Source organism: Canis aureus, chromosome 4 (assembly GCF_053574225.1).
Source record: "Canis aureus isolate CA01 chromosome 4, VMU_Caureus_v.1.0, whole genome shotgun sequence".
NCBI classification, from domain to species: Eukaryota; Metazoa; Chordata; class Mammalia; order Carnivora; family Canidae; genus Canis; species Canis aureus.
The window spans coordinates 21,314,993-21,327,130 of NC_135614.1; the positions used below are offsets into that span (position 1 = coordinate 21,314,993).

The 12,138-nt window shown below is 39.4% G+C and overlaps 1 protein-coding gene across 6 annotated transcripts in view; it reads right to left on the minus strand.

Annotated features, from left to right (window-relative positions):
* The window catches only part of PBLD (phenazine biosynthesis like protein domain containing), a 44,315-nt gene that overhangs the window by 12,253 nt on the left and 19,924 nt on the right, over positions 1-12,138 (minus strand). For all 6 annotated transcript variants that reach the window (XR_013377767.1, XM_077894742.1, XM_077894741.1 and 3 more), the window contains one exon: positions 10,256-10,378. Coding sequence is in view for 5 of the 6 variants with exons in the window: in XM_077894743.1 (XP_077750869.1) it covers positions 10,256-10,378 (123 nt within the window). In the remaining variant the exon portion in view is untranslated. Of the gene's footprint in view, positions 1-10,255; positions 10,379-12,138 lie in introns of those variants that run through there.

Here is a 12,138-nt window from a genome sequence, read left to right on the forward strand (position 1 = left end):
TTTGAATTCTAAAGAATTCTCAAGACAAATGCATTTTTGCTTTGGCCAAATTTACTATTCTTAAGACCCCAAAACCCAGAAATAAGATGTATAACTTTATACTAATAAATTCATAATTCACTTATCTGACTTATATAGGTTAAGCATCCATTATCTTTTAGTTGATTCAAATTCTTTTGAAACATTTTCCACATCCTCATATAAGGCACAAAATAAGTGGTTATTGTGAGAAATCAGTCATGATTTTTAAACTATCAGCTGATATAAAAATTCTAGTGGATTTACAAAGCTTTTCTTAAAGGAGCACTGTATTCAAAATCTATAGACACTCGGTAGTCCTAGAGAAAGAGAAATGACTTAAATTGGTCTTCATTATCTGATAACCCAAACATAACACAATGGTTTTGTGTTTTACTTAACATTTTTCTTTCCAAAGATTAAATCCAATAATGATATAAAGTGTTCTTCACAATGCCTAACACACAGTAAGTACTTGGTAAAGGTTAGCTTTTATTTTGAAACCCATGCTTTAACCAGCCACACTACTCTACCTACCCATAACAAAGACAAACTTTTATTATCCCTTTAAAACACTGCAGACAGGAAAACCAATGTCTATCAGATTTGACGGATTCCTTCAGCATTTCTAAGAGAAAGCAGCCATCAGCCAATTACCAAATGCTGTGCTAGGCCAGCAGCACCAGCACCACTACCAAGGGAATTTGTTAGAAATACAGAGTCTCAGGCCCCACTCCAGACCTTCTGAATCAGACTCTCCTTTTTTTTTTTAAACTATATTTCTAGGTTATCTGGGTGCACATTAAAGTTTGAGAAGCCCTGGTGGATAAGATACAACCCCATGTTCAAGGGACCTAGCACCTGGCAGGGAATCGAAAAGCAACAGTGAGAAACAGCAGAGGGTATGTAATTGAGACACATAGATTTTTACAATAAATAATCTAGGACTTTAAAGATGAAGCTGTGAGGTGGGCTTAGAAATGGGGCATATTTTGGTGAGTTGGACAGGAAAATGTGGGCAAAGAGCTTCATATTGGGGATGCTTCTTGGGCAAATCACTTGACCTCACTTCTGTTCTCTTTCTGTTAAATCTTTGACACTCTAGGATTCTGGGAACTGAGGTAAGGAAAATTAGGATGGTAGGAATGAAGTGGCATGAATACCTGTCACCCCTGGGCTTGGGGAGTGAGTAGTCCACCTGAGTAGAGGGTATAGGGTATGCTGGACAGACCAGCCAATAAAGCAACTATGTTAAGAAGCATGTCTCTTGGCTCATTGAATGTTCTGTGTGGAAACAGGCCCATGTGCCTGGGCATACAACACCTGAGAGAAACTAGAAGCCAATTAATTCCCCACAGCAGAGTCTGCAATCACAGGCCTCAGTGGCAATTGAAGGGGTGATAATGAAAAGCCTGTGTTGGTCTTTCTGGATTTGCCACCATGGCCGCAGAAACGTGCAGTGCCTGCCAGTCCTTCCTCCTCCAATCTGACCAAACTCCCTATCTTTGTCCTTCTTTTCCTTGTCTATTGCTTCCCTCCCTCCACCTTTAGGACAAGAGTCTCAAAAAGCACTAAAGTATCCCATGTTGTAGCCAAGCTCACCATCTATTCTGAATAGAATAGATTTCTTTGCAAATGGGCTTTTTGCACATCAACTATACACACTTCACTAACCATAAGCTCTTCAGTCCTCTCTACCTTGGTGTATTACACCAATTGCGATTTGAATTTCTAAAACTGTAATTTCTGTCCCAGGACACTTAAGATACACTTGCTTTTTGCCTGAAGGACCAGAAACGTAGAAAGTTTGATAGTAGCAATATGCACCACAAGCAAACGAATTTCTACAGTGGAACTACAGGTCAAGATAATGGTCAATCATTAGGCTAAAGCTTCAACTCTGGAAGCTCTAACAAAAGAAACTGCATTCATGCAAAAAAACTGAATTTCCATTGCAATAATCTTTTCATTTTACATTATAGTTATTTTCAAATGCAGCACATAACAGTTACACACCAACAACTGTTAATTCTCTTGATTTAATATCCATTTCCTTTTGGCAATCTCATAAGTCAAATTTCCAACAGCAAAGACAGAGCTGTGTTTGTTTTTCAGAGTTCCAGTGTGCTGCATTGGGACACAGGTTTAATCACCAGATGGTCCACAAACATTAATGATCAGAAAATCAGAGCAAAGTTTTAAAATACTCCCATCTTGTGGCAGCTTGGAAATATGACAGTCTAAACATGATCATCCTGTTATCAGTCCTTGATCATTTGTCCCTCTGCTGTAGATAGATCCCAGCAAAGGAAAAGCACTTCTTTTTCTTTCTTTCTTTCTTTCTTTCTTTCTTTCTTTCTTTCTTTCTTTCTTTCTTTCTTTCTTTCTTTCGTCTTTCTTTCTTTCTTTCTTTCTTTCTTTCTTTTTTAGATTTTGTTTACTTATTTGAGAGAGAGAGCATGCGCACAAGCAGGGACAGCAGCAGAGGGAGAGGGAAAAGCAGGCTCCCCCATGAGCAGGGGCTCAATCCCCAGGATCCAATGTGGGGCTTGATCCCAGGATCCTGAGATCATGACCTGAGCAGAAAGCAGACGATGAACAGAGTGAGCTACCCAGGCACCCCAGATATAGAAAGTTCTAAATCATCCAGGAAGAAATGGGAGATTCCTTCTGAAGCACTTGGATTTCCTATTTTGAAATTATGTCCACAACAATGTAGCCCTCAAACTGTAGGCCATCTTGTTTCTGATGATTCTCATGGGTGCCTAGTCTCTCCAGCTCCATCATAGAACCCAAAGCTCACCACCACTTTGCACACCCTGCTTACCAATAACAGTAAGAGATCACTAGTTGTTAGTCAGCTAGAACTCTTAGAAAGAGATCTTACCATAATTTAATTAACATATTTATTTTCACTTAAGAGATAGCTATTTAGTGACTCTCATGTGCCAGGCCATGTGTCATAGAGTAAGTTAGAATAGGTTAAGATTTCATAGAATGTGCAGTCTAGTGAGGAAGACAGGCATTGAATGAATTACAACAAAAGCAATGCATGCTACCAACTGGGAAGTAAAGAGTCCATTGAGACAATATAAAAGGGGAGGACATCTAGTCTGGTAGTATGTTGAGTTAAAAGCATGGGCTGTGGGATCCTGAAGTCAGCCACTTAGGTAATCATTTATCCTGCCTCTGCCTCTGTCTTCTCATCTGTAAAATGAGGATAATAAGACCTGATCTTAGGGGTGCCTGGGTGGCTCAGTTTGTTGAATGTCTGGCTCTTGATCTCAGGGTTGTTGAGTTCAAGCCCTGCATTGGGACCTATGCTGGGTGTGGAGCCTAGTCAAAAAACAAAAACAAAAACAAAAACAAACCCTACTCTTAGAGTGATGTAAGGGTAAAGTGAGAGAATATATAAAAAGCAATTTAGCACAGTATCTGGCTGAACTTGCCTGAAGTTATTGCTCCCAAAGCTGAGGGTTATGTTCTAGTAGCCAATGAAGTAGAAATTCCCACATCAGCATCTCCCCCTCCCTTTTATTGCTCTTTTTCATCAAATACCAGGCAAGAGGAAACCTTTCAATGGCTGGGAAAAATCTTCTCTGCATTCTTTAACATTCCTTTTATGCGTATAAAAATGAAATATGACTTTGGAATTCCCTAGAACCCCCGGAGCCTCTCACCCAGTGTAGGCACACAGAGCCAGTGATCCTCAATGGAAGGGTACCAAGTTTGGAAGTGGCCACTGCATCAAAAGCTTCCCCAAATGAGTTAAAGCAGAAACTGAACACAGTATTACTATATGCTCGTTTTTCTTAAATTATATAACACACCAAGCTACAAAGAGGCTTAAAAAAAAAGGCTTTTGTTACCCTCTAAATTTAACCAGGAAAACTGGAACAGTAAGTAGTTTAAGAACTAAAACTAGGCATTCCTCTTTAAAAATGCAAAGCCAGTCCTCGTTGCTGTCACTGGAAATAATTGGGTTAGTGTTTAAAATAATAAAAATGCATATATAGGAATATCATGTCTGATCGTGGCATAGTGTCCAGCACATAGTACATGACCAGTAAATGCCAGCTGAATTGGAATAAATGTATACACTAGACACACAACACAGTTGTTTTTATGGATAATTTTAACAGGGAAACCCAAAAATAAACTGCTGTTTATAAAAGATCCTCTGAGGGGTGCCTGGGTGGTTCAGGAGGTTAAGCATCAACTCTTGGTTTCAGCTCAGGTCGTGATCTCAGGGTCTTGCAATCAAGTCCTGCATCACTTCATGCTCGGTAATGAGTCTGCTGGAAGATTCTCTCTTCACCCTGCCCCTGTCCTGTTCTACTCTTTCAATCAATCAATCAATCAATAAAATCTTTAGAAAAGATCCTCTGAAGCAGTGGTTCTCAACTGGGGGCAATTTTTGATGTCATGATAGAAGGGAAAACTGCTGTCATCTAGTGGGCAGAGGCCCAGGATACTGCGAACATTGCGCATGACACACAACATAGAACTACCTGGTCCAGAATATCAATACTGCTGCTGTTGACAAACACCACCCTGAGCACACACCTACATATACACATACACATATGCACAACAACACGAGCAAGAACAACAAAACAAAACAACCTGAGGCTTTGTTAGAATATGAAGAATAAATATGGGCTCCCTGCTCCTGTTGATATGTTATTTTCACTAATTAAAGCTGGTTTACAGAGGCACCTGGGTGGCTCAATGGTTGAGCGTCTGCCTTTGGCTCAGATCATGATCCTGGGGTCCTGGGATTAAGTCCCACATCAGGCTCCCCATGGGGAGCCTGCTTCTTCCCCTGCCTGTCTCTGCCTCTCTCTCTGTGTGTGTCTCATGAGTAAATAAAATATTTTTAAAATAGGGCAGCCCCAGTGGCCCAGTGGTTTAGCGCCACCTTCAGCCCAGGGCATGATCCTGGAGACCCAGGAACAAGTCCCACATCGGGCTCCCTGCATGAAGCCTGCTCCTCCCTCTGCCTGTGTCTCTGCCTCTCTGTGTCTCTCATGAATAAATAAATAAAATCTAAAAAATAAAATAAAATATAAAATAAAATAAAAATAAAGCTGGTTTAAAGAAAAGTAAACAATCCTCAGCACTACCCCAGCCCTCTGACCTCTTCAGGTAGCTAGTTATGAGTTCTTGTAGTTTTTAACAGCTGTCAAAATACTGTATCTATTTCATTTTTTAAAATGTTGTTCCTGTGTGTATCTAGTGGCTCAGTTGATTGAGCATCCAACTCTTGGTATCAACCCAAGTCATGATCTCACAGTGGTGGGATCAAGCCCCATATTGGGCTGTGAACTCACTGCAATGTCTGCTTCAGATTCTCTCTCCCTTTCCCTCCCTGTTGTTCTCTCTCAAATAAATAAAATCTTAAATATATATATTCTAGGGGTACCTGGGTGGCTCAGTTGCTTAAGCGTCCAACTCTTGATTTCAGCTAAGGTCATTATCTCAGGATTGTGAGATCAAGCCCTGCATTGGACTCTATGCCCAGCACCTACCAGTCTAAACACCTACCAAACTGTGAGCAATATGATAAGGTTTAGCACTTATTTGTCTACAGATTCTCTCTCTCCTTCTCCCTCTGTCCCTCTTCCCCTGAAAATTTTTTTAAAAAATATTGTTTCTATACATTTTTCATGTCTCTACATGATCTTTATGGTCAAATTAATCAACGGGCATTTGAGGATACCATCATTTTTTTTAAGATTTTATATAAATAATCATGAGAGACACAGAGAGAGAGAGGCAGAGACATAGGCAGAGGGAGAAGCAGGCTCCATGCAAGGAGCTCGATGTGGGACTGCATCCGGGGACTCGGAATCATGCCCTGAGCCAAAGGCAGATGGCTTAACCACTGAGCCACCCAGACATCCCCAAATCATCAATTTTTTAAGGGTTTTTCCCTTCTTTTTTTTTAAATTAGATTTTATTTATTTACTCATGAGAGAGGCAGAGACACAGGCAGAGGGAGAAGCAGGTTCCATGCAGGGAGGCTGATGTGGGACTCGATTCCGGGTCTCCAGGATCACACCCTGAGCTGAAGGCGGCGCTAAACCGCTGAGCCACCCGGGGCTGCCCTTCCTTTCCCTTCCTTTCCCTTCCTTTCCCTTCTTTACCCTTCCCTTCCCTTCCCTTCCCTTCCCTTCCCTTCCCTTCCCTTCCCTTCCCTTCCCTTCCCTTCCTTTCCCTTCCCTTCCCTTCCATTCCCTCCCCCCTCCCCTCCCCTCCCCTTTCTTCTTTTTTCTTTTTTCTTTTTTCTTTTTTCTTTTTTCTTTTCTTTTCTTTTCTTTTCTTTTCAAGAGCGAGGAGGGAACGAGGGCAGAGAGAATATTAAGCAGGCTCCATGTAGTATGGAGCTTGACACCAGGCTCTATTTAAGAATTCTGAGATCATGACCTGAGCCAAAATCAAGAGTCTGACACTTCACTGACTGAGCCACCCAGGTGCCCCAATTTTTTGAGGTTTTAAATATTTTTTTCAAATATCTCTTCCATGTTCCATTTTGCCATTAATCTGTTTTTATTTTCTGCTTGGTGTTATATGTTACTCATGTGAAAATTTTAAAAATGGATTTGCCTAGAAAACAAAACAAACTAGAATATTCTAGATCTTGGAATGTTGCTACCTAGAATTTTTTACTTTCCTTTCCTTCCAAAAGTCTTTTATCAGAAAAAAAAAAAAAAAGAACTCTTTTTTTTTTCAAGTATTCAAACAGCTCAAAGTGCAATTGCCTTGTCTTTAAGTCTGTCCACGAAGATTTTTTTTGTGATTAGTCTCATTTCAGTCAAATTTTTAAATAATTTTAAACAAAACAAAAAGGAATATTCCTTTGAAGCCCTTCATTTAAAATCTGAAGTATTTTCTCCTCTGTAAAATCCAACATTGTTCTGTTTTCTGAGTCCATATTGTACCCGGTACCATTAGATCTTTTAGCCTCAGTGGTAACTACTAAGTGATGATCAGGTTTCGATGTCTGTTTCTCTCCCTAGACTTTGAGCACCTAAAGGCAGGCAAATTTACTAATCTTTGTACTTCCTATCCCTACCCCCAAAGCCTGGGTTGTGGTAGATGTCAATAAATATTTGTAGAATATGGCAATGACAAGCTAAACACCTACTAAACTGTGGGAACATGATAAGGTTAGTGCTTTTTTTGTCTCTGATATTTTCCTAAGTTTACTTGCATTCTCTCTAGGTGTTTCAGGTGTCCACTGTGTCCAACCATGGGTAAAGGAATCCAATGGCATAAACCACAATTTGTACCTACTCGAGAATTTTTATTGATTATGAATTGGGAAAAATGCCAAATTAGCCTCCAGGAGAACAGGATTCTCATGTCCACAGAATAGGAAAATAGTAAACTGTTCCTTAGATTATCTATTCAGTTTTCCCTGATAGGCCACCAAATTAGCCTGGTGCCACAGGTCCAAAGCTTGGAAATGAATTGGGAGACTCTTCAGAGAGCATCCTTGAATTATGGACTTCCTTATTTTCTTTTTATTTTTTTTCTTTCTTCCATTCTTTTTTTTTTAAGATTTTATTTATTTATTCATAGAGACACAGCTAGAGAGAGAGAGGCAGTGAGGCACAGGCCACAGGCAGAGGGAGGAGCAGGCTCCATGCAGGGAGCCTGATGTGGGACTCAATCCCGGGTCTCCAGGATCACGCCCTGAGCTGCAGGCAGCGCTAAACCGCTGCGCCACCGGGGCTGCCCTCTTTCTTCCATTCTTAGAAGCATATTGCATTGAACTATGCTAAGTTCCTTGCTTAATAAGATATCCTAGTTTTCCCAAAAATATAAATAATATAAAATATATTTGAAGAGAGAGAGAAAGGCTCTGGTGTGCAGTGAATGTACTGGAAGTAAAAGGAATAAGCTAAAGAATAATGCTCATTCTTGTCATCTGATGAAAACTGAGTATGTAAATCACTTGCAACTATTTTCAGAACTCTTCAAGAATATTACATGGAGACATGCAACAAATATACTAAGACTCTTGACAAGCAATTTCAGTCATTTCCACAATTCCTTGACATGAAGTTGTTTGCCTAAAGAAAGTTGCTAAAGAAAGTTCATGATTTAGATTGTTTCTAAAGAAAGTTCACAATTTAGAATCTGGTTGTTAATCATTCTCTCATTAATCCTCCCGAACTCTTGTGTTACTTGATAAAGCCTGTTAACTTTATTACTTTCTGCATTTTATGGTTGGAAAATGTGAGCTGCAAGGTTGCATAATGCATGTATTCTTAAGGTGAGATGAGGACTCCACCATTTTGTTGCTCTGCTTGAAGAAAAAAATAAGTGTACCAAGGACTCAACCAACAATGTTCACCCATCTTAGTAAAACCTCAGCCATTCATCATCTTGAGAACACACTAGAATTAATTGGGGAGCTTTAAAAAACAGTCCTACCTGGATCCCACCTCCAGAGATTCTGGCATAGGAATTTTGTTTTATTTTGTTTTAAGATTTTATTTATTTGGGCAGCCCGGGTGGCTTAGCAGTTTAGCACCGCCTTTGGCCCAGGATGTGATCCTGGAGGCCCCGGATGAAGTCCCACATCAGGCTCTCTTCATGGAGTCTGCTTCTCCCTCTGCCTGTGTCTCTGCCTCTCTCTCTCTCTCTCTCTCTCTCTCTCTCTTTCTGTGTGTGTGTCTCATGAATAAATAAATCTTAAAAAAAAAAAAGATTTTATTTACTTATTTGACGGAGAGAGAGCAAAGAGCACAAGCAGCGGGAGTAGCAGAGGGAAGAGAGAGAAGCGGCTCCCCACTGAGGAGAGAGCCCCATGTGGGGCTTTATCCCAGAACCTGAGCCAAAGCATCAAAACCAGATGCTTAAATGAATCAACCACCCAGGTTCCCCTGACATAGGAATTTTAAAGTCCTTGGGTGGAGCACATAGGTGGCTCAGTAGGTTAAGAGTCTGATTCTTGATTTCAGCTCAGGTCACAGTCTCAGAGTTGTGAGATGGAGCCCTGCATCAGGCTCTGTGCTCAACAGGGAGTCTGCTTGAGATTTTCTCCTTCTCCTTCTGCTCCTCATTCCATTATCTAAAATAAATAAATAAAATCTTTAAAAAAAAATAAAGCTCCTTAGGTGATTTTATGTGCAGCTTGAAATTCACTGCACTTGGAAGTCCCCAATACACTTTGCTCAAATAAGTAAAACTTATTTAAAACCATCAATTGCAGGCAGTTTAGCGCCTGCCTTCGGCCCAGGGCGTGATCCTGGAAACCGGGGATCGACTCCCACATGGGGCTCCCTACATGGAACCTGCTTCTCCCTCTGCCTGTGTCTCTGCCTCTCTCTGTGTGTCTCTCATGAATAAATAAATAAAATCTTAAATAAAATAAAATAAAATAAAATAAAATAAAATAAAATAAAATAAAATAAAAAAATAAAATAATCAATTGCTTACTGTGTTTCTGGAGTAATTCTCAGATAATCTACTCTTGAACTAAATGCTCTGAGTGCAAGGGCTCCTTGGCTTCTTTCCTAATAGCCAGGTACCAACATAAAGCACCTAAGATCAATAAATATTTAACTATTTTGTTAATACTTATCCTAATCAAAAGCCTTTTTTCTTTTTTCTTTTTTTTAAGTGGGCTCCATGCCCAATATGAGGCTTGAACTCATGACCCTGAGATCAAAACCTGAGCTGAGATCAAGAGTCTAACCCACCAAGGTGCCCCTCAAAAGCCATTTTTAAAATAAGACTTTCAGGAAACAGAATTCTCCCTATATTAGAGCTTAATGCCTTCTTTCTACTTCATTACTTAATTCCTTGCAAAATGTTTTTTGCTTGGTCCTGAAAAGAATTTCTAATTATCTGAAATAGGTAAGGTTAAAGATATCCAGCTAAAATATTTTATGTTACTCATTTTCACATTTGGTGCTCACTAAACAAAAACCTGATGGCTAAACAAGAACTCTCTGTATTTTTTTTAATTGGCTCTAGTACTTCCTTACATAAATCATTAATTTTCCAGACTTAAAGCAGCTGGGTGCAAGCATTCTCATCATATAATTTGGTCAAAATCAACTTGCAGACATTAACATTGCTGGTATCATTTGACAAAGACCGCAAACCAAAGACAAACAGATAGGTCTGTTTGGTTGGTTTTGTTTTGTTTTTATAAGAAATATTTTGTTCTACAGGAATCTAGAATTTCAAGTACTGCACTTCAAAACCAAGTACTTACATTTTCTAGGAGGCAAACAGCAGCAGGATTCCCACGAAATGCTTTTGCTGTAAATGCATCTACTATGAAAATAGGGAGCTTCATTTTTCTTGCTCTCAAAATTGCAGGTAGCTGTACTTCTACCTGTTGAAAAAAATCAGGAAGTTAATGTTTTACTTGGTGTACAGAAGCAACTAACAACCCAGGTCAACCAAGAACTCTAATATACCTACATTTAAAGATAGATGATCCTCTAATATTTAAGTCTTTAAATTGAATTTGTTTTAAAATACTGGATGAATAGAATATTTTATTTTCAAATTTTGTATTGATTCTTATACTCTATACTTAAGAACATAATCATATTCCTTCTTAGAGTAGCCAAACTAGCTTCAATTTTGTTTTTAATGAAGTACTTGAAATATCCAAGGGGATACATTGCAGGATTTCTTTTCCTTTGGTGTCTGAGGTTCTTGGTCATGCTGCTTCAAAGAATGAAGAGGTAGACCAGATGAAGAGTGGTAAGCAGCAAAGCAATGTCTATTGAGCAATAGTACAAAGCTCCCAAAAAAGGAGAGGACCCAAAAGTTTGCCACCTGAGTTTCTAAGTCTAGGGTTTTTTTATGGGCTTGCTGCTGGGTTGTTTACTGATTAACCCTCCAGGGGCTTGTCACCCAATCAGGTTTTTGTCATCTACCTATCATGTGGGAAAGAGTGGAGGGCTCCTTCCAGGGTGGTGTAAAATCCTTTTATGGGTGGTTCCCGGGGTGCCTGGGTGGCTCAATTCGTTAAGTGTCTGCCTTCAGCTCAGGTCATGATATCAGGGTCCTGCAATAGAACCCTACATGGTGGGGTAGGGGAGGGGGGTTGTCTCTGCTCAGTGGGGAGCCTGCTTCTCCCTCTCCCTGCCACTCTGCCTACTTACACTCTAATAAATAAATAAAATCTTAAAAAAAAAAAATGGTGGTTTCTTCTTAGGGTGGGGGCCCCTTGTCCCTGCCTGCCTTTCTTCTGACTATCCTTCATTAGACTATATATAGACTCCTATAGTCTCCCAATGAGTATCACTATCCTTTTAAATAATGCATTTTTTCCAATTATAATAAATATCCCCATTATAAAAAACTTGGAAAATTAAAAAGCAACCCATAATCACAAAAATCAACAATAGCTTTTTTTAAGGCTTAACATAGTAAAGGAGTCTCATGCTTTAACTAATTTTGTATTATTTTATAAACCTATATACATAGACACTTTTTTGAGCTCATGATATACATTTGTTAAATAAAGTTTTTCATTATAAGGGAAATCTGTACTTCCCCTCCCTAGAGATAAATTATGTTAACATTCAGGGTGTTTCTTTTGCTTTTCTAGAAAGCATGGGCCTTCTCAGAGCAATGGAGGGATTCGTCACTCCCAAAGTTATAGAACTTTAAAAAATTTCAACAAATTAGGGATGCTTGTTTAAATTTAAAAGAAGAATAAGAAAAAAAAAATCCTAACATACATTTCCTGTTCTCAAGAGGATTAAGATAAACAACCTGCCAGCCCCAGCCCTATGGACAGCTCCCAGGCCTAGTTTTCTTTCTTTTCTTTCTTTCTTTTTTTTTTTTTTTTTTAATATTTATTTAAAGTGCAGAGGGCACTGGAAGAAGGAGAGAGAAACTGAAGCAGACTCCACACTGAATGCAGAGCCTGCTCTGCCTGGGGCTTGATCCCACAAACCCCAGATCAAGACCTGAGCCAAAACTGCACCACCCTGGTGCCCCCCCCCTTTTTTTTTTTAATTATGCAAGTGTTTTGCTTAACTTTCTTGCCAAATGCCAGCTTTTTTTTTTTTTTTAATTGAGGTATACTGTACGGAACATGATAATAGTTTCAACTCAACATAATGATTTGATACT